The sequence below is a fragment of the Anas acuta genome, chromosome 15, assembly GCF_963932015.1.
Source record: "Anas acuta chromosome 15, bAnaAcu1.1, whole genome shotgun sequence".
Taxonomy (NCBI): Eukaryota; Metazoa; Chordata; class Aves; order Anseriformes; family Anatidae; genus Anas; species Anas acuta.
Genome location: NC_088993.1, coordinates 13710242 through 13732983, shown reverse-complemented (window position 1 = coordinate 13732983; position 22742 = coordinate 13710242). Strand labels below are relative to the sequence as shown.

Genomic DNA, 22742 nt, shown 5'->3' with positions numbered 1-22742 from the left:
GAGTACAAAGCCTGAGATCAGCTTCTGTAAAACCCTTTCCTTTCAATAATTACTGGCTTGTTGCTTACAGGAGTATCTTATGCGGATCCAGGAGGTCTTAAATACAACAGAGATCAACTTGCAGCAACTGACAGCTTTAGTAGACTGTCGGAGTCTGCACTTGGTGAGTACTCAGTAACTGGGCCTGCCCTAAGAAAGCACAAAGAGGGGTGTAGAGCCTATGAGCATGCTGATTATTTTGGAATTTCAAACCTCTGGTGTGCCAAAACAGTTTATAACAGCTTTACTGATTGACTTCTGCAGAAAGGAAAACGGGATTTTGGAGCAAGCTAGCTTTCTATTTTTGTGTTTAAAGATCAGGGTAGGAAACTGGATAATATGCCTTTATACATCTACAAGCTGCAGCCATAAGGCTTCAGGAACTGCCAGCTTGTTTCCATAGCTCATAGCTTATTGCCTTTCCCATGAAATGCCTTATAGCTGCAGTAAAGCATGATTGAACTGTTGCCCTAGCTGCATCTGTGAAGGCAGAGAAATAGATAGTCTGTGCTTGTGTTCACAGGCAAAGGGACTGAGTGAAGGACCTGAGAGGCTTATTGAAAAATGTGGTGTCTTAAGTTGGGTACATAAGTTTGTCTTGGCTTTTTTTTTCTTTCTTTTAATCTCTTACTGTGTGGGGCTTAAAAATCTGCTATGCCTATATCTGATTTGGGCTTTGTGAGGGAAAATAAAGGTTAGATAAATTATGAAAAACTCTTGAGGACCCTGAAATTAAAATAGAAATATGGTCTGCAAAAGGAACTATGAACTCTTAACTTATTTCAGAGAACATAGTCCAGGGGGAGGGCTTTTGAATTAGAACTCAATGTTAACTCTCTAGTGATCAGGAAACTCTGCTCATTTTTTCTCTCCAGGATTACGTCCAGGCTTTGACGGGCTTTTGCTATGACGGAGTGGAAGGCCTCATCTACCTGGTTCTCTTCTCCTTTGTCACAGCCCTCATGTTCAGTTCCATTGTGTGCAGTGTCCCACACACTTGGCAGCAAAAGAGGTATAGAGAGGGTTTAGATCCTGTAGTGTTGTAGAGCTCTTTCCTAATGAAGACTGGCTATTGGATTTGTGCCCGTGAGCATCTGGAGCTCTTTCCCATATGATCCCAGGAGTGTGAGGCCTTTTAAGCACAGGTCCAACAGAAAAAAAAAATCTGCTGGCTTTGCTCTGGTTGTGGTTAATATTTACATCTGAACCTTATTGCACTAGAACATTATATGTGCAAATTATTCAGTACGCTGCAGGACTATGAGTCAAATCAGAGATGAATGTTGATAGCTGTAGAGAAAGGTAATGCTTGAACAATGTGCCATCTCTTACAGTACCTATTCTCTTGTGTTGCTTTGAGTCATTTGTTCTAGTATGGGGAAGAGAACTGGAATGAGAAGCAGTCCACACATGCCTTTCTTGTCTTTGCTAACACTGGGGCAACTGACTTACATAGCTAATAGAAACTGGAAACAGTCTTGTTTGCAATAGCATGGGCAGATGAGGTGCTTGCACACTGGCGGCAGTCATGCAACAGCAGAGTTGTTTGGCACTAATGTTAATGACGGCAAGCAGGCTGATCAGGAAGTCTTGAACAAACCTTCCCAGGGTCTCATTGACTCACTGCAGCACCACATGCAGCTACTGAAATAGCTTTGATGTTTCTGTTCTTGTAGAAAAGCAGTAGGCTGTGCAGCAAATTCTCCTCTGTGGTCCTGAAACATGATTTTTGTGGTCTAAGCCTGAGTGCAAGGTTCAAAGTAAAATGGAACATCCTGAACAATGGGAGGAAGCCAGAGCCCACAGGCCTGCAGTGCCCACAGAGAAAGCCTTGGGAAATGCATCAGAATAGCACATAAGAAAATGGCTGGTTTCTTTACCTCTTCCACATGCAGCTGTAGAAGCATTTTCAGGAGGAGAATGGTAGTCTGCCTGTTCAAAGGAGCAAGGTTTATGCAGTGTTATCTCTTGTGCTGCCTTCCATGTGAGCTGCTGCCCATATTGCGATCCCCAGCAGGCTCAGGCTGCTGCTGTGAACTGAAAGATTCCCTCTTGCTTTCTCTGGAGCACCATTTCTTCCTCTAGCTCCCTCGGGGAGGTGATGGATGTCATACTTTATTGCCTGTAAGAGAATGTGCAGGCTTCAATTCCCTGCATAAATCTTCAGTGCCACCTTGTGGTACAGAAACTGCAAGCGATACTTGGGATGCTACAGCTATGGCCATGTTGTCTCCTGCAAGCAGCAAAGCATTTCCTATTGAATGTTTTACTAGCTTTTTTCAGCATCACTAAAACATATTTCAAATCTTGAAACTTCATCCCCCTAATTAGGGAGATAAAATAATAGTATATTATACATAATAAGGAAAGGAGAATAATATGGGAAGGCGGGGGGGGAAGGAACCAGCTGACAAACAGCTCTGCTCTGTATTAAAATTGATTTAAATTCCTGGTCTTTTTGAGAGAACAAAGGCGCTAGAAGCAAATGTTGCAACTTACTACATGTAGAGGTTTGTGGGGTTTGGTTAGAAGCTGAAGCATTCACTGTGTAACCATGACGGAAGTTCAGAGAAGTCTCTAGAGACTTATCCTTAAAAGCTCTGTGGATATTGCTACAAGGAATGGAAGGACACAGACTGCAGCTCTGAAGGTTGCTCTGAGTGATGCATGCCACTGTATCTTCACTTCCTCTTTTACATATATTTTTTTCCACTATTTGCTGTGTATTTTGGGATGCGTGTCCATCCTTCCGTTATATGGCTGGGCAGTTGCAGAGCTGTGCTGTCTGCCAAGCCCTGAGAGAAGACCATAGGGAGAGTGTTGTAGGGGATCGTGCAGCCGAAAAGTCCAGATGGTATCTGTGGGAGGTCTGAGTCACAGTGGTGTAGGCTGTGTTTGACACTGCCGCCCTGAGGCATCCCAAATGGGTATAAATGTGGAGGTGTGGAAGATGGTTGGGAGGTTCCTAGGATTGCCATGGTTTCCTGCAAACCCCACATGTGGGGTAATTGTAGGGTTCTAGGAGGAACTTTTTTTCCTTCTTGCAGAAGCTCAGATGATGATGGGGAAGAAGAATCAGCTGCTCAGGGGAGCAGACAGACACACGATAATCTTTACAGAGTGCACATGCCCAGCCTCTATAGCTGTGGGAGTAGTTATGGCAGTGAGACCAGCATTCCAGCAGCAGCACACACAGTCAGCAATGCTCCCGTCACAGAGTACATGTGAGTATCCTGACAAAAAGGCCATATTGCAACTTGCCCAAGCTGCTTCACTCAGATTTTGTCGTTGCTAAGCGCTGCGAGGCTGGTGCTTTCAACCAGGCATTGGAGGTGGTAAGGGATTCTGTCTGAAATGTCAAAAGGCATGTTTCCCGATTAGCATCTGCTGGGAGAAGGGGATTGCTTAAAAGTACTGCAGTAGAAAGGGGTTTATTAGGCAGCATGCTCAAAAACATGAATCACTTTGTACTGTGGGATTTAGACATCTGCCTACAGAGAAAAAATAAAAATAAAAAATAGTAGTATTGTCCAGGCTCCTTATTGCACAATCTGATCCCCTGAAGACTAGACTCTTCAGATAGAGCAGTTTTGCGAGAAGATTTTAAGCCTCCTGAGACACTGAGAGCCACAACAAAACCTGCAGGCTCTTTCCTTCCCAGTAATTGCAGTCAGCTCTGACATTTGTTGGAGTCTGGAGCTACCTAGTTCAGGTGGGACCTTCAGAGCTTTCTCCACAAGAGCTGAACTCTGATCACACTGACTCCCTTCAGGGCCCGTCTCTTTTGGGCTGCCACATCGTTTTCTTCCCCTTAGGCTTTGTCCTTATTTTATCTCCATTTCTACAGCACGGCAGTTCTGACTCTGCAGAGAGGCAGATTTTTCACAGGAACCTATTTTTAAATCATTTGACATGATTCAGTGTGGGCTGTTCCGAGTGTAAAGATAGTGCTTAATCTGAGGAAAATAATGCTAGTTTTATGTCCTTAACTGAAAAAGGGGATCCACTTGGCCTGTAAGGAAAGCTTTGAGGGAGACAGTAGTTCTGGGGGGATGTATACTCTGTCAGAGACCTTCCCCAGAGAAGTGTGGCACGTACCCCCATTACCATGTGTGTCTTCCTTTCCTAGGAGCCAGAATGCAAATTTCCAGAACCCCCGTTGTGAGAATACCCCGCTCATTGGCCGGGAGTCCCCACCTCCCTCAGTAAGTCTCTCTTTACTGCTCCTCTCTGCTTCAGCAACTTTGGGGAATACACATTTACCACTCCTGTATACTCTCAAGGGAGCTGGTTGTGTAGCCAAGCACAGGATCTGGCCCATAAATGGCAGCACTTTGAATAGACGAGCCGTGTCTCACCTGCCATGGAGAACAAAGCTCAACTCTGCTACTTTTGACATTGCACATAAAAATAATAAAACTAAATCTGTTAACACTGGTAATCCTATGGGCCCAGTCCTGCCACCACTGAAATGCATGAGTGTCTTGGTGGGTGACTTCAGCAGGATGATTCACTTGCATGCAGTATTCTTGCTATCTGTGGCACTGGTTCCTCAAGTTTACAAAGAAATTTGTTAAAGCAGTAAATTCAGAGTTATTGCTGAACCTCTCTCCTTAATCTGCCCTAAAGAGACAGTAGGATGAAATTTGTATTTTTTTGTTGCTGTTGAGATTTTTTTTTTTAAATCTTTGTTTCACAACTATTTTACTTTCTTTAGAATCTATTTTTGTATTTAATTTCCTACGGAGGGGGAAAAAAAAAGAAAAAAAAAAAAAGAAAAAAAAACACTTTCTTGGAAGGTTTTGATATTTGGAGTGGCCTGGTAGCCATTTCAGCGTGCTGGATAAAACATGAGCATGCCTTCATGTATGTGTAAGAACTAGATGAATCTTGCCCTCCTTCACTGGATCCTGTGAACCTTACGCCAGAACCTGGAGAACATGCCATCGCAGTGCTCGTTAACTTGGTGGTGTGATTACAGAGGATGAGTAGTAGCATGTTTAATCAGCAGCCAGTCTTCAGGTATAGGTAAAGAAAATACACTCAGTGGTGCACGATTCAAAGTCATGGGGAGGATGTTGGAGGATGGAGTAGGAACTGTGGTGGGAAGGGGGACATCACATTCATGTTTTCACTTCAAAATGACCAGTTCATCTCACCGTAGAGAGAGAGGAAAACTGGAAGGTTGCCAGGTTTCTTGCAACCTTCTTAGAAATACAGATGGTTTTTCCCAATCCCTGGTATTGTGAACCACAACCTCTGGTAGCATTATCTGCTCTCAGCAACGCGACAGTCCACGGGAGGAGCTGACGTGCCGCACACAGTACAGTATGGCAAGAGCTTGCTTTTCCACTGCCATTTCCTGCCTCTAGACCTGCCAAGGCATATGTTCGTTCAGTGTCTGTAGGCCAAGGTCCTGCCTCCCCTTCCCCTACAGCTCTCGTGCTTCTGAAAAAGCACGCTCCTTTCCACGGGGGCTGCAGTTACGCAAGACATTTCTTGGTTCTTCTGTAGCTGTTTGCATTAATACCCTAAAGGGGGATCCAAGTCCTGGTGCCTTTAGGCTGGCGTCTGAGAAGAGTTTTATTTTTTGAGATTTACGAGATTTATTTTTTTTTCCAGAGGAACTTGACTTGACAGCCAGCAATACGGTCTGTAGGGAAGTGTAGGAGCTGGAGGAGGAGAGAGCATCACTGCTCCTATAGACAAGGGGAGCTTCTGCCTAGGTGAAGCAAGGAATGGACTGTAACATCAATGTCTTTTCTGGAGGGATGTGCTGATAGTAAATGGGCAGTGAAGAGAAGGCAAATACTGTTTGCTACCCTGTTGTACAGACAGGCAGCAGGGGACAGGGGGATTTTCTGTTTTATTGTTATTTGGTTGTTTTTTTTGTGTGTTTGTTTTTGCTCTCTTTTTTTTTTTTTTTTTTGGTTTGGTTTTCTATTCACAGCTCTCCACAGTAGATTTCTGAGGCTGTATGGAAGCAGAAGAACTTGCAGGACCTGTTTGTAGCAAATTTATCTGTTAGAAGGAGAGCGATAAAAAGAGAATATTAATGTGCATGTCCCTGCCTCCTTCTGGGAGGGAGGAGGAGGGGGTTAACCATCTCAGCAGGGTATGCCCAGTGTGTGGACAGAGCTGATATATTCCATTTAGCTTCTTTCTGAGAACAGATGGTGAAAACTAAGATGTGATGATCCTGCTGCATTGTTTGTCCGTTACTTTTCCTGGCTTTTTGTTTGTTTGTTTGTTTTTCCCTCCTCTCATTCCTTCTGTTTTCTCCTTCTTGCCACAGGGCTATCCCCTTAGGGTTGTAGAGACCACCTTGTCACCAACACGCACCACAGCGTTTCACTTGCTTGCACTGTGTTTTTCATGCACGTTGAGGCTGCACTCTCTTTTTCTCTCTTTCTTGCGTCATCACAGTTGTATTTGGCTGCCATGGACAGTAGCAGCCATATGAGCTGGCAGCTTAAGCCCTCGGACAGTGCACGGACATACTGGTAACAGCGCCCGCAAATGGAACAGGTACTGGAAAAAAAGGTCCTTCTTGCTCAACCCCTTCTCCACTCCCAACCACTCCTGTCATCCCTGCACTGTTTATCCCAGGCCAGTGCCTTTTATTTCTTCACATTCCTTTCCTCTGCACCTCCCACCCCATTCCCTCCTGCCAAGGGTTAAAGTTTTTTAGTTGTGCTCTGGTGCAGACTCAAGGAACATTATTAACCTTGGAAGGGCTTCTGGTGCACAATGTGATGGTTGGAGAGGCCTGTGCCTCCTAAAGGCTAGCTCACGGCTGCTTTAAATCAGAGCCCACGCTGGAGAACAGCTTGAACACTTAGTAATGAGCCCTGCTTAAATGTACAAATAATGTTGCACTTCAAATGCAGCACAGAAGTTCTCCCATCCCAAGAAGCCATTTTCTAGCAAGAACCAATCTAGCAGCTTTTCAGTCAGGATAGGGTGTCTTATTTAACTTTTTGGCATCCCCTGAGCCCTGCTGCTGTCCTCTTTGTATTGACTGGTCATAACAGCATGTGCCCACAACCACAGATAAGTATCTGCCACATGCTTTAAGTTCCTCAGTAGGATTTTTGATATGTTGAAAAATCCTAGCTGGTAATGGTGGCCTGTCCTAAAGAGTTGTTTCAATGCCTGTTAGATCTGTGTGCAGCTCCTCCTTTTATCCTCGCATTTAAAGTCAGAAAGGAGTAAGTTTAAAAAAAAAATCCTGAAGGGTCCAGACACGAGCACTAAGATCTATTTCATTCTGTTTCCAAACCTTTTTACTGTTTTGTTTGATCTGTGTGTGTCCAAATCATTCCATCCATCTCCCATCGGCTCTGAACAGGGCCCTCTTAGCATCATTTCACCGTCTGAATTCCCAACGTGCTGCTGTTGCTGGTGTTCTCCAAGGTAGCCAGTGTGTCCTCCCTCACGGTGGTCCATGAGAAAGCCACGTGCAGACAGAGAAGAGCAGCTGGTCTGCCCTAGGTCTTGTAGTTTTTAGCTTGGTTGAATACAGGTATAATTACAACACCCATGCAACTCACCTGATATAAAGGGAGCCACAGCCACAGCTGGAAGGTGTTGGTTCCAGTTGGAATAAAGGCCTGCTGCTTTTGGCCCATGCAGCCAAAGGCCCGTATCTTACAGTCTGTTCCCAGAAAGACACGTCCATAAAGCTGCTGTTCCTCCATTTCTGCTGTTCTTGTTGGGACTTAGCCTCGCATTGGGTTCCTTTCTGTCATGCTGCTGCTTGGTCTGCCTTCTTGCTGCCTCGTGCCATTTGTCTGCCTGCCTTGTGATGTGCTGGGAGGTGTGCTGTCTGAGTTGTGTGTCTTGGTGCCTTCTCCCATGGTGCATGAACACAAACTTGCCTTGAAGCATGGTGCTAGCACCCATGAAAGGGTCACAACTTTCTGAAGTCTTGTAAAGACTGCTCTTGGGCTTGTGGTGTCTTGTGCTTTCTGGTTCCTGCAGGTGGTATTGTAGCAAAGCTAGAAAACTGCTTATGGGTCTATCAAATAAAATATTGTCTGGGGGGAAAAAAATCTAGTCTTCATTCTGGATTTGAGATACCCTCTGGGCTGGAACATGACCTCATTTCAGTCTTCACTGTCTTCTGTTTACCTAAGGTCACACCCAGAGTTTAATGTGGCTGTCTGCAGGGCTAAGAAAAAGCCATCGCATTCTTTCCAAGACTTTAAAAACAAACAAAACAAACAGAAGCTCTGTTCTTTTGACTTGGAAAACTTAAGTCCCTTTGAATTCAGAACCCACTGGCTGGAATTGGCTGTTTCCCTCCACGTTGTACCTCCCATACATAATGATACCAAACCCTGTGTGTTTACTGTGCTGTAGCTATTTGAGAGGTGGATCAGCTTTTAAGAACTTGACTCCAGAAGCTTTGGTCTTTATTGGCTTACCTGAACAGCTCTGGCAGGAAATCAAAGTCAGGGTAGCCAAAGAGAGATGTATGTGTTTTTTTAACCACAAACAGTAAATGGTTTTTACTTGGAGTCACGGTTTCACGTGGTAAGTGATCTTCCAGCATAGCTCAGTTAGCAGTGAAGTATTCATGATCTGCACAGTTCACAGGACTTGGTAGAATTTATGATCTCTACAATTAACTGATTATTCTCTTTAATTTGTATTAGCTTTTGCAACCAGTGATACTTTTGGTACTTTTGTATGCAGGCTACATGTATTAAGCACCTAACTTTTATGTGCTGGCAAATTATGCCTATCAAAGTTTTTATGCCCTCAACAAGGCTAAATGTGAAGGAGAGACTCTTTCTTTTAAGAAATGCAAAAATAAACTTGCGTGCAATCAGCTGTGTTTGTCCTAGCTGACTGGTAAGTGACTGAGAGGTGTGTTGTGTGGAATAACACGAGACACCTGGAGACGTGGCAAGAAGGCTGTTGGGCGCTCAGCTCAGGGGAGCTAACAGCATGGTGAAGGTCCTGTCATCCATGATGAGTTTAGAAAGGTACAAGAGGGCATATAGGCACCTGGGCACTGAGAGTACTGGAAGAATCAATGCACTGTGCATGTTCTTTATCCTTCTATGAAAGCTCCTCTTTAAAGGAAACTAAATGCAACTGTGTACCTTATGGCTGTGTCAGGCACTGTATCCAGGTTACCTCCAAGCAGGGACCAAGACCTCCTGAGCTCTGAATTGTTGTGCTCAGGCTTAGAAGTCATTCTTTAGATTTTTATTTTTTTAAAGGAACTGAAGTCTAAAGTTATTTTAACTGTGGATAATACATTTTGATTTCATATCCATGTGACTGGCAAGTTTGTGCTGATACATCTTCATCTATTGGCCTGTCCGGACGTAGGGATCTGTGTATTCCACAGCATCTTTCCTTTGCTTCCCAGCAGAGGACTGAAGGACTTGGGCGAGAGACTGACAACAGCATATGGAGCAAAACATTCATGCAGTGAACCTAACTCAGTGACAAAAGATTCAGTGCATGCTTGTAGAGCTGTGCTGCTCATGAAGGGTGTGCAGAAGTGTTAGCTCTCTGCTTCCAGTTTTCAACCATACTTTTCATGGTCATTAAAATTATACTTTAACAGAAGGAGTAACTGGTTCAAACTGTAATGGGAAAAGGTTCAAAGGTGCAAAAATCCTGCGTTAAGGAGAGAACATCAGCCCTAACTCTGACTATTGAGTCTTGATTTGTTCTTTGTGGTGGATTGCAGGTAGGTTTGAATGTAAAATGCTCTCTGCTTGACTGTCCAAATCTCGTAATCTTGATTACTTTGTTTCAGTGACTCTTAAACAATCGCATGTTTTTGTTTTTTTTCTTGGAGGAGAAAGGAGCAAATTCTTTTCAACTTCTCCCTCCACAATGAGTGTACTTTGTACATCATTGAAATGCAGTTCATCAATTGGCCTTCCTTGATTTGTAATGTTCTAAAGAAAGTTGATGCTGCAGATTGTGTGCTGAATCTATGATTTGTCTAGCAAGATGCACAACGACCTTCCATGATCCTTGATTTTTTTTTCTAAGTACTTCTTAAAAAAGCTTAGCAACTGCAAGTTCTGTGTTCATACTCATCTCCTCTGACACTTCACATATAGAATACAAATGGAAAATGAGCAATCAAATGCCTTCTAAGACCCTCTTTTTAGCATGATGCTTGGCTGGTAATTTCAGCATGATGCTATCTGAAATGTGTCCTACTTATCATGAGAAAGCTCTTTGACTTCTAAGCCTCTTTGAGCCTGTTGGGTTAGTCCCATATGTTTTAATAATGCCCTAAGCTTCATTTCTGAAACAGCAATCATACTTCATAAACTGTATAGAATATACAGTTCAACTGTCTCAGCTTGGTATTTTCTACTTTTTCTTTCTCAGTGGCAAAAAAATACATCTGAAAAAGAGAAAGAACGTATGTACCCTTTGTCTTCTAAATATAGATGCCATTTCTGGGCCAGAGTTTTATATTAAGATCCATTTTCTGCAGAAAGTTTTCCAATTATGGAAGACACTAAAAGTTGAGTGTGCAAATAAGCCTCAGGTGTCTTCATCTTGTGCCGGTAGGGTCAGCCCTGCTAAAGGAGCAGTCTCTCTCTTCTATTGTGCAGAGGTTCAGCCAGGTTTGGTCTTTGAAGGAAAACTGATTAAAATACCGTTAACTCTCTGAAAACCCCTTTGAATATCTGAGCTTTTGAGAGCCTAAGGATGCCTCATAATGTTCCTTCCCAGCACGCAAGATAAATCCTACCTCCTGGTGGGGAACTGCCTTTCAGTTGTCTCTTTGCCAGCTTAACTGGCTATTTCACGTGGTACAATTTTAAAGGTGATAAAAATTCAGTATGCTGAAAAGCACTCTTGGGAAGTAAGACATGGATATTATAGAATTATTCAAGCTCTTGCTGGTATAAAAAGAGGAGAAAAATACCTGTCCTCATTGCTTGGTAGTTAGTATCATGGTAGCAGAATCCCAGAAGCAGTAGCATGGTCATGATGAAGGCATTGAACACATTGGCATAAAAAGACAAAGACTTTTGTTCTTACTGCGGTGTGTGATTTGCATGCTTTGCAGCTCAGTAGTCAAAACTGAATGGCGTATGTTCCCCTTGTAGTTTCTGGGAGCTGTTTTGGATTACCTTGCTTGGAATAAAAAAAGAAGAAAACAACCCCCAAACCAAAGGCACCTCTCATCTTTGTGAATTTCTTTTCTCACCCCCAGGCTGGAGTCTTGTCTACCACTGCGTGGTACTCAGGCTGGATCCCAAGCCATTGGTGGATAATTAACCATCTGATAACTGTTAGCTAATTTCATCTTGTGGGATGGCAGCCTGTTGCCGTTCTGGCGGGGCTCTCTTCTTTCTCAGGCATAAATTGCTCACAAAGATTCATTCTTCCACACTTTTCTTTCAAACTGTCCATCTGCGACACATGCAGTCTTCTGATGCCCTCGTTGCAGTAAAATGCAATGAACTTTATTTCCATTTCCTTTTCAACCTCCTTTCTCTGGCAACCTGACTAATTGAGGACAAAGGTATGTGCTGGGTTTTTACATCTGCATCATTTCCATTTCCCTCTCTTTTCCCAAGTGAAATATGGCATAATTTGACTCAATGACTGTTGGATTTCCTTCTCCATCGAGAGCTTGGTTAAATCATTAGCCCATCTGCACTGACCTGGCCAGCAACCTTGCAACAGGCTTGACAGTGTGTTCCTCAGACTTGGCTACTCAACGATTTGTGCAAATTTCCTTGTCAGACCAAGCCAGCAGCTCCTTGATATGCAGTAAATACAGACCATTTTATGCTGGGAGGCGGTCGTAGTCTGTCGTTCCGTGTTTACATTAGTCATTATGACTGACTTTTCTGTTCTGTTGTTTGTGTTTTGTTTTCTTTTCTTGTCTTCCTCCAGTACACTTCCAGCATGAGAGCCAAATACCTCGCCACCAACCAACCTCGTCCAGATGCTGGCAGCGTGCATTAAAATGAAAAAGCTAAAGCAAAAAAAAAAAAAAAAAGGCAAAAAACAAAAACAAAACAACAAGAAAACCCACATGTGCAGTCAGACAAAACAATGTGCCAACTGCTGTGCCCCTGTGCTGTCCTCGAAGAACCATCCTGCTGTTCTGCCCAAAATCCAGTGCAGCTCCTGTTTCTCCAGCCCAGACCACCCCTCCAACCTGGTACCTGCCTACTGGAGTGGAAGCCCCTTTTGAATTTAAGCCTTCACTTTGCTGTACCTGATGTGCGAGAGAGAGCAAGCACGTGCAGGCAAGCAACCAAGAGGTTACCATCCTGTCCTGGATTCCAGTTGCCTGGGGCCAGCTTTAACAGAGTAGCCCAATAGAAAACATTGGTGAATATCTTCTGCCCCCATTTTTTTTCCCCTTCTGTTCCTCAGAGGGATGCGGTGAAAGATGGTGGTAGATCTTCTTACTTCTGCAGTGGGATCAGCAGAGCTGCTCAGTCTGTCAAACGCTGAAGAGGAAGAGTTTCGGTGTCTGTGACTAGCGAACAACGAGGGGAAGCTGAGCCAATGCACAATACAGCAGCCTGGGGGGAGTCCTCTGGTCCAGCGCCCTGTGTGAGGGAGGAAGGAAACCCCTGCCTCTTGGTGTCACTGTATATCCACTGTAATCTGTGAGCCTGTGGCTCTTTTATAGAGAAAACCACTCCACTAGCATGGTAACTTTTAAAAAAAAAAATCAAGAAAGTGCTGTTTTCTTTCCCACTCTATCTAGCATGTGAATTCTCCAGGAGGAGCAGGGGGTCACAGCACCACCTAAGTACCCGGTCCATTGCTCTGAACCTGACCTCTCTGCTCCACCAGGGAAGCCCAGGTACTTGCAGATGGCATTCTCGGTGCTGCTTTTATGAGGCCGACACACAGAACAAACAGGAGCCAGCCACCACCCACTTGGTGCCAAACTTTTCCAGGAAAAGACTTGTAAGACTTTATGGTTGTTTTTTGTTTTTTGTTTTTTGTTTTTGTGCTTTTTTTTTTTTTTTGCACTAAAGAGTTTCAGCTCTCTGATATTAGGTCTTATGGGACAGTCAGCTTTCAAAAGCAAGAGGGACTGCAAGCACCAATGGATTTATAGCAAATGCAAACTCCCTGTAGGAGTGACCTGTGAACTCTGGTGGACTTTATTTTTCTTTTTTTTATTCTTTTTTTTTTTTTTAAAATCAGTTTACAGCACAGGGTTGCTGAACTGGCACTGAAGAAAGTTTTTTGGAGCCTCAGTTCTAACAAACTCACAAAATCCTCAGTATATCTTCTGTGCTCCGGAATCAGAAACACAAATGCCATCATTTGGGCATTTGGAGAACATTGTAACTGTCAGAACATATTTTTTTCTATTTGTTTTTGTTTTTCAAGGCACATTGCTAACCACTATCTGACCACATTCAGGCACATGTAGGCATTTTTCTAGGCATGAGCTAGAACAAGGCTTGCAAAGGGGCAGCTGGGTGCCTGCAAAGGGCAACATCCTCCATTGGTGCTGTACTTTCCACTGAAGAGCAGTGCTCCAAAGGACACTGACCACTTCCTACTGGAAAAGCAGACTGCCTCTTGGGCAGCTAGTAGTACTGTAGAGTACTGGCCTTTCAGTAGGGAAACTATGATGTTCCTTCTTTTGTTGTTGTTTTTTGTTTTCGTTCTTTAACCTCTGAGCAGCAGCATCTCAGTGTGGCTGCTGAGCATGATATTGAATAACTGGCAGAAGAAATAAAGTGGGAAATATCCCTCAAACTGGAGTTGAGCCATTGGCAGAGGCAGTTAATCTTCACGTCGGTGACGTTCAGGCTTGGTGTCCATTTACCCCACGTTTGCTGTACGGGGCGCAAAATCTACCAATCTGCCTTTACTCAAGTCAGTTGCCTTCTTGCAGTGAGGTAAGGATTGCTCCTCGCAATGATGGTGTTTGCTCTCAAAGGGTACCAGCTCTGTGAAAAGCAAGCTTTGAGCTCCTCTGAAGAAGATAAACCACTAACAGAACAAAAAGCTGTAGGCCAGCTTGTACCACTCAAAGGAGTGAGGGAGAAAGGGAAGACAAGGCACCGCGCAGCCAGGAAGAGAAGGTTTGGGAGAAAACTTCACACTTCACCGTAAATCTGTGGAAGCAGGATTTTCTTGCTCAGGACTGACTAGGCCTTTCAGACACGTTTGATGGGCTTCACACTGAAACATACCTCGGTGTTATCAAATAACAAGGGCAGGGAAACACAGCCACAGGTTGTATGGAGGGATTTCTGTGGCTCTCGAGCACCAGGTTTTCCACCCTGTCTTAAAGCCTACCATAAGACCCCAGGCGTGCAAGCACGTGGCATGGTTAGCTTGCAGGGCCCAAAGTATGCAACTGCTATCCAGAGGGGACCAAACCTTCCCCTTGCTTTGATGAAAGAAGTAAGAGCCATACAATGCTTACGAAGAACAAATCGTTCTGCCATCATCTGTCCCTGCAAGGGTGTGCCCAGATTGCTACTTCGGCTGTCACTTGTAGGGGAGTTGCCCTAAAATCTGTGCCCAGATCCTGCTCGTTGAAGGCAAGCATTTTGAAGGCTGGAGGGTGTGGGGAACCCTGTGAGGACAGGTGCTTCTGTATACTGACATTGCTGTATACAGAAAGCATCCTGAATATGGATGTGGTTGCATTTTGGGAGGGGTTGGATCCAAATTGCCACAGTGGCGTTGTCTGTGCCAGCAGGGGCATGGGGAGCCCGTGCCTCCTGTTTGCAGCACCTAACGCAGCAGCCACCTTGACCTGCTTCCTTCCAAGGCTTGGCGTAGTCACTTGTAACACCCAGAGCAGCTTCTGACAACGTTTGGGGCTTGCAGCAAGGCACGGATGTGGAGATATGTGCTCTGTGACTTCAAAATATAACTGGAAAGAATGTTATGGAGATGACGTTTTGCTCTCTGGAGGCCAGCATAACATGACTGCAGTGTGAGCTGTGTACTTTTGTCCAGCCAGCACTTCCTTTACTTGACATGGATATTGCACTTTTGTAAAGCATCCTGGAACTCTGCTGCCCCGCTGCATGCTGTGCAGAGCGCTGGATAGGAAACACAGACAAACGGTTTGGTTTTGTTTTATTACTGTTGTTAGTACTTTTTCTTTTTCCTTTTTTCCTTTTTTTATTTTTACTGGAACCTTGAGCGACAGTGTGGCATTTCTGCAGGCTGGTCTGAGTGGATCTGCTGAAGAACAGATGGCCTTTGCCTATTCTTATGGCTGCGACGTAATCAGTCTCATCCATACGGTCACACTTTGTCTGAGGAGTGGACTTTGGAAAAGCCAAGATCTCCCAGACTCTGTGCCTCCCTCTCGGGTGAACAGCAGGTGCTATCTGGCGAAGACTCATCTGTTCTGGATGGCATTCATGGTTGAGGGAGTCCAAACTCTTCGAGCTATAGGAGGGTAAGCTGTAGAGACCTCTCTCTCTTCCATTGTGTGTCTTTGTTCTTAATGTGACAAAGCGCTGAGGCCGTATCGCTTGGCGTGTTCCAGCTGACCTTATCAGAACATGAATCGTGTTACTGGTCGCTATAAAAAAGGGTCCAGGAGTCAGGGGAGCTGAGATTGGCCTCTGGACACCTCACTGACTGCAACAGGGAAGGCGGCTTGTCCGGTCGAAGGTGACTGCATCGGTGAAGACACTTCATGTTACTTTTTCAGAAGCACAAATGTGGTCATTGGCTTGTCTGGTTGGCTTGGTTTATTTCCACTACATCATCATGTGTGAATGACTTTTTCTTTTGGAACTGAGAACTCTTCCAAGCACACGAACATCTCCACAATGTGAAATGTAAATAGCATGTTGGACTCTTGCGTCCAGTGTTCAAGACTGCATTGTAATTGTAAAGGAAATCAAATCAAGACTTGGCTGTGAATTTCTTGTGCTGTCTTGGGAATATAACTGTAGTGTTTGTATCCTGTATGTACTATTAAACTGAGTTCATTTTATGTGCTGATAAAAGGGTTCAAGCTAAGATTTTTAGCGTGCATCCATGTACCCAAATGTGAAGGATGGAGTGCTCCCTTCCCCTCCTGTCCTTTTTTAAGTTCTCTCCATTTGATAGGTGTTAATTTTCCGTGTACAGTCATCTCAGCCAAGATGCAAGGATGTTCATTTGAGTGCTTTGAGGAGGACACAGTGCATGGGGATTTCAGTGATCCCAAGTCAGGATTTCCATAGCAGTTCCCTAAAAACTATGTAGTGTTCACATGAAAAGCTTGGCCTTTCTGAGAGTAAACAGCTTCTCCGGGGGGGCTGCTTAGCCATCGCTCGTGAGAGCTCTTGGTACTGCGGGGTGACAGCAGGCAGGAGCGCGTGGATACCCGTGCGAGCAAGGTACAGATACCCCTGTGGATAAACCCACGTTAACTTCTGGTCCCGCCTTCCACCAGCAGCTGAAATTGCGTGCTGAGCCCTTTGAAGAAGAGAGCAGTGTCTTGGCTTGTTGCTTAGAGCCACCCCACCTGATCAAGGCTTAGATTAGGTGGGTGGGTTTCTCCTTAGGTAGGGAGGGGTCTTTGAAGTACTTCCTACATAGGGACCAAGCCAGGGTCTTCCCCTGGCAAACAAATCTGTTAGTAACTCACTGAACACCTCCGGGTGGGAGGGGAGAAGCCCTCCAGGCAGATACTAAGGAGTAGATCTAACACCTTGAGAGAGGGGACCCGACCAGGCTTAATCTGTACCTTTGGCCAGGTGGCTTCTTTCATCACCAACTACTCTCATTTTCCAGAAGTGATCTGTGTGCGTGCGATGGATGGCTTCTCTCTAGTCCTTCCAGGAGACCCAGCAGAAGCGTGGGATGTTTTGGTAGCAGTTCCTAGATGGCTAATGAGCGGGCCGTGCTTTTGGGGGGAACAGTGGGATCTCCTGCCGAGCCGTGATGGTGAGTGTGTTGCCCAGCTGGGAGAGAGAAGGGATGGGTCACCGGTGGCCCCGAGCTGCCGGGTGCTCACCCAGCCCCTGTGGCTGCGTGCGTGAACAAAGTGGAACATAAATTGATGTACAACCAGAAAGTTCAAAATACTCCTTTCCTAAAGAGGCTAACTGTAGCATGAAGCTCTAGGTGCTCTGATTTGATACCACATTGCTCCTCACTATGCAATTCCAAACTCCTTCCTTCCTCTTCCTCCTCTAATCTCCCACGAAGACTTCTCCAGTGGCCTCTGTGCAGGAGGGCACTGGGCTCCCAGAAAAGCTTCATTTCTTTCATCGTCCTCTGCGCTGGGGCCGGGTGCCCAGCTGCCACGTCGTGTGCCTCAGGTCCCTTGTTAACGGGAGGCCCCATGAGTTTCATTCACGTCATTCAGAGGGAAGTTGTTTTCTTTTTTTTTTCTTGGACACTGTGCACAGAAACCTAATGGTGAACATGTACCTGGCCTTTTTGTAACTTTTCTGTTTTGTTTTTTTTTTTTCTTCTTAACCATAATGGTTGTATATCATACCACTTTATATACATATATAATATATAAATATATATAATTTTTTTTTAAAACTTTGAACCTGCTAGTTTCTTTGAAGAGTTCCTGCACTTACCCAAAATGTTTTTAAATTGTGAGGGTTAAAGAGGATTGAGCCCATTTTTGTATCTTTACTTTTAATTCTGTAGTTCTATTGATTGTAATGTAGCTATTTTTTACTGTAACTTTTTGGTTTGCAAATACTAAAAAAAGAAAAAAAAAAGAAAAAAAAGAACTAAATGTAATTTCTGTGGTTTCTATTCAGCTTGGGTTTCATGTTTTAAAAATAAACAATATAAAACCACTGTTCCTATTTATTGATTCACATTCTTTCCCTAGTTCGTAAACCTGCCTGAATTTTTATTACCTCCCATATGTAGTGATACATCCATGGGCTAAGGACAGGAGGAAATAGGTCCATGAATTCTCATAGCTGCTAGGGAATTGAAAGAACGGGAGCATGAGTGTCCTTTACTACAGAAATCGAAGCATTAGTGTCAGTCCTTCTAATGTTTTTGTGACATTAAGTCTGTGCAGGTGTATTGGCAGGGCTGCTTTCTCTGGTCGCAGCTCTCAGCCTAATCTGGTTGCTGTTAGAAATCAGAATTTGGCATTTCTGATTCGATTTGATCTCTGGATTGTTGCAATTGAACCAGACAGCTTCAAAACCAGCCCTCTGAAGAAAAAGGAGCTGTGCAGACGTTCCCTCCGGGGGAAAGTTGCACTAATCCTGCTTCAGAAATGAGCCCATCCGTAGTGTCTCTCTTGGTGTTTTCTGCCTGAGTCAGTCAAATGAAGGGACTCGTCTACATCCCAAATTACCTGGTGCTGCTGTAAGGACCAGGCTAACATCCCTGGATGTCACCACCATGTGGCACTGCTGGTCTGAGGGCCGGCTGCCTTCGGCCCCATGGCTGTGGGAGCCGCAGGCCCTGTGCACCCTTCTCTGTGCTGGTGTCCTGCCCTGCTCCACTCCCACAGACTGTACGTGGATTTATCCCGCTCCCTTGGCGGGCCAGACTGGTGTGAGCGAGGGTTTCATTCTGTTAATTCTGTATTTCATTAAGCACCGTGTGTATTTAGACTGAAACCCACTCCCATGGTCACGAACCCATCAGTATGGTGCAGAAACACCGATGGCTTTTTGCTGCCCCTTTCACCCTCGTGTGAATCTCAACAGAAACCAGTTTTCCTCCCCTCACTAATAACTGACAGACCAGCCTCCCCCCTTATTTTTCCCCCTAATGGAGGAACCTGTGCCTTCCACCTGCACCCCCTGCCCTGAGCTGATTAAACCCGCTCTGAGGCACAGGGGGCTTGGAGCAGCCAAGGGAAGCCAACAGCATGAAGGAGAATAAAGCCCCCACCAGAGTCAGCACGTAAATATTTTACCAGGTTGACAGACTCCCACCGGGGATGGGAACATGTGAGGCCACCAGCCCAGTGACCTTTCCCAGTGCTTTCCAGCCGGCCGTGCCCGCAGCCGCAGGCTTCGCTCGCCCTCCTACACAGGTCCCTTCTCCCCCGGGAGCCGGGGTGAAATATGTGTTTGAATAAACCTCGCCTTCTGATCAGCCTTCAGTAGTGGGCCGTTAGATCTCCAACCTCTGAGATAGAGGAGGGAGGGGTGCCCCGGGGAGATGCTTTCAAAGATCTTTGTTACTGGCGTGTGCTGAGCTGTGCCGACAGGAGCGGTGCCTCCAGGAGGGGATGCTTGGCGGCTGTTCTGTGCTGGAAAGGCAGCACGCTGGTGGCTGTGTGTGCCTGCTGGGACCAGTTACATGCCTCTGTCCCTGGTCAGCGGCTGGGTGGTGACTCCTGCTGCCTGTGGCAGTGTGTGTGCCGAGGCTGAGGCTGCATTTGCCCAATTTCTTCCATCAACCGAACCTGAGAGCTGGATCAGTGGTTCTCCTTCTGTTGGGTCCCACCAGAGCTGTGATTCTCACATTTCCCAGCCCAGTGAAAGCCAGTGAGCAGCCAAAATTGCACCTTGTCCTCTGCAATCCTCTCCGAAGCACGCCTGTCCCTGAGGACTGACCCCGTCACCCCTTCACGGATGCTCTCGGGAGCTCAGCGGCCTCCCCTTGCATGGCAGAGGATGCAAGGAGCAGAGCTGGGAGCCCACTGGGCCTGAACAGCTGAGAGCAAAGCCTAAATGGGGAGAAACAGATCTGTCTGACCGCATGGGGATGCTGAAGTCCTGTTCTTGGCAGCCAGAAGGGTTTGAAGCAGAGGCAGCCACAGGAGGAGCAAGGGGAGAGGCGGCAGCTCCTGGGGGCTCTGCAGGGCTCCTCTGCAGCTTCGTGGGGCACAAACCGTGGAGCAGAGGCTGTGACCTCCCCGCACATTTACTGGCAACCTCCTGCCTGCTGGGGTGGCCGGGCAGGGGAGGAGGAGAGCCTGGATGCAGCCACCTCGGGTCACGGGTCCAGACACTGTGATAGAGCAGCTGGGCACGGTGCTGTGCCATCGTATGCAGCGTGGGGAGAGGGGATGGGTGGTAGCAGGAGCAGAAGGACTTTCTTGTCCATGCCTCGTGTCTCTATTTCTGTATGCGGGATCACACGGTGGTTTATCTTGGAGCTGCAGTCGGGAAGGGTCCTGCCTTAAAGCAGCTTGGGGCAGGCTGTTTCTCACAGCGAGCCCTGTGAAAATCCCTGCTCAGCCCTCAGGACAGGCTGTTAATCCCTCCCGGGTCCGTGCAGGGGCTTTGGGAGGTGTTGCAGATGCTGGTGGTGAGAAGCTTTTCTCCTACCCACCCCCTTCCTCTTCCCACCAGCTGAACACCACAGACTGGGATGGGATGGGGTGGGCTGGATGCTCTTACCCCATAAATCACCAGGCACGCAGATGAGCTGCTCCAAACGCAGCTGCGTGGGGCTGCTGCACGGATGTGCTGCTCCAGCCCCTGCTCCCCAAGGGGCTTCTAAATCAGTCTGTGTGCCCCAAAATGCCCGGTGTCTGCTGGGGTTGGGGCTCCCTGTGCTGATGTGTGCTCAGGACCCTTCAGGATATGGCCGTGCTGACCACAGTGGGGTCTGGGGAGATGTAGTGCCTGTGTTGGCCATGGCGCACCCACACTCATGTCTTTTATGTTTTGGCTCTCGGGAAAAGTGCAGGGCAGTCCCTAGGATGTGGCCGAGCATCACCTGCAGTGTCACTGTGGTTTCAGTCCCCTGTACCCACTGGGGACAAGCACAAACCCAGCACGGTGCCCCCAGTGAAGCCATCGCAGTGTGGGGCGGGTGGAGGGGGACACACATACACTGAGGAGGAGGAAGAAGAGGAGGAGGATGAGGACAAAGGGGCCGGCAGCAGGGCCATATAGCGGTCCCACAGCTTTGGCCGGCAGTGCTGTGGGAAGTGCTTCCAGCTGTGTTTAAGACGCTCAATTCATCTCCCGCTCGCCTCCTCCCTGCCAAGCAGCCAAAGGAGCAGAGGCAGCCCCGCTGCACGGCTGGGGAACCAGGAGCAGCAAGGATCTGGGAACCCCAGGGTGGGGGGGCAGGAGGGGACTTGGTTTGGACAGGGACACGGCTGGTCTTAGAAGGCAGGATGAGAACACATTTTTGGAAGATTTGGGGGTGTGTTTTTTTAATTCATCTTCGAGGGATACAGGGTGGGAAGCAGTAGGAAGGGGAAGCTTCAGGGGAAGCTGCTTTGGGGGCTGGCTGCCCACGGCTTTCCAGCCCGTCCCACCAAGACTGCAGATGCTAGCGGGGGATTTTAGGGGACGTTCTCCTGTCCCATCCATGGGCTCACCCATCCCAGTGCTGGGATGCACAGGTCCCAAATTCAGGTCGATAGATGACAGCCAGGTGGATTGGACAGCCAGATGGCCGTGTGTGTTGTTTGGGCTCTGTGATTTGGCCACTTTTACGCTCGCTTCCCACAAATGTTCCCCATTTGCTGGCAAGAGTGGCTGGAAGTGGAGCTTGGAGAGGATTCACACAAGGCTCTCCATCTCCCGTCATCCCTTCCCATCCCGATTCACAAATATTTCTCGCCGGGGCTGCTGCCAGGACTGGTGCTCATCCCATCGCAGCGCAAACACGAGTCCCCAGCGAAAAGCCTCTGTGAGCCGGCTGGGAAAGCAGCAGCTCACACAGCGTCCAGCACACTGAGTGACCCAAATACAAGTTTTATTATTAAAAAAAAAAAAAAAAAAAGAAGAAGGGAGGTGAGAGAGCAGCAAAAATGACTAATGTAGAGCCTCACTCTCCACCCATGATGCTGCAATCCTCCCTGGGGGGGCCGGGGAAGCCTTTGGCACAGTGCTAGAGCATCTCTGGGGCACGGCGGTGTCACAGAGAGGTCCCTACGTGGTGAGGTGTCCCCACTAAGCCAGGCTTGTCCTCCCACTCTGTCCCAACATGGTTTTGCTCCAAAAGGTACCGGGAGTTATCAGGAGCAGCCCCAGCTGCAGCGCTCGTAAACAGGACGTCCCACACCAGCGCCGGGGGCGCAGATGAAAGCGAGCTGGCCTGAGGAGCCCGCCAAGTATGTGAGAGCAGCAGGGCTTGCTTTTGTTTTCCTTTTGTTTATTAATGTCTGTATTTATTTACTTTTCAGCCCGCAAGTAAGGAGGCTGGGAGCCTGGTGTGGGATGAACTGGCGGGCTTGTGTTCTGCTGGTGCTGCTCCCGAAGGCTTGCTGGGGTGCTTTGATAAATAAAATAAATAAAAATAAAATAAATAAAATATTTTTATTATTTTATTTTATTTATTTAATTTTAATTTTATTTTTTGCACCAGGCTGCAGCCTCCGTCTCCCCTTGGCCTCCCCCCTCGGAGGAGGAGGATGATGCTGATGATGGTGAACACACGATTTGGGCTGGTTTTGCCAGAAATGCGCCCCTGGCACCCACTTGACTAGGGTGACCCACGGAGGGCAAGGCTGAGGAAGGGGTGAGGGCACCTGGGGCTCCTCCAGCCTGACCCTGTGCTGCCGGGAAGTGCCCGTGGCCCCATGAGCAATAGGGAAACGCGCGGGCGAGCAGCGGGTGGCACGGCTTCCTGCGCCTGACGCAGTTTCCCTTCTGTGACCCCGTGCCGGGAGGGGTGCAGAGGGGGGGGAAGCAGGGACGGGGACCGAGAGGTGCCAAATCCTGTACCCGCTGCACAGCCAGGGCCAGGCGGTTTCACAGGGCTCGCTTTCTACCACCCCCTCTTTGTCCAGGGCACTTTTGGGCTCTCTATTTTTGTAGGGGTGCCAGTTTTGGGGTGACGCTTGGTTC

General features: G+C 46.9%; 1 protein-coding gene across 3 annotated transcripts in view; it reads left to right on the top strand.

Annotated features, from left to right (window-relative positions):
• The window catches only part of TTYH3 (tweety family member 3), a 78925-nt gene extending 61114 nt beyond the window's left edge, over window positions 1-17811 (top strand). The window contains exons 10-15 of one of the 3 annotated variants that reach the window (XM_068699999.1): window positions 71-163; window positions 915-1051; window positions 3087-3263; window positions 4169-4244; window positions 6466-6567; window positions 11938-17811. In XM_068699999.1, the coding sequence (XP_068556100.1) occupies window positions 71-163; window positions 915-1051; window positions 3087-3263; window positions 4169-4244; window positions 6466-6546 (564 nt within the window). In that variant the 3' untranslated portion in view covers window positions 6547-6567; window positions 11938-17811. The remainder of the gene's footprint in view (window positions 1-70; window positions 164-914; window positions 1052-3086; window positions 3264-4168; window positions 4245-6465; window positions 6568-11937) is intronic. The other 2 variants (XM_068700000.1, XM_068700001.1) reach the window with 2 other exon arrangements.
• Window positions 17812-22742: the final 4931 nt, after the last annotated feature.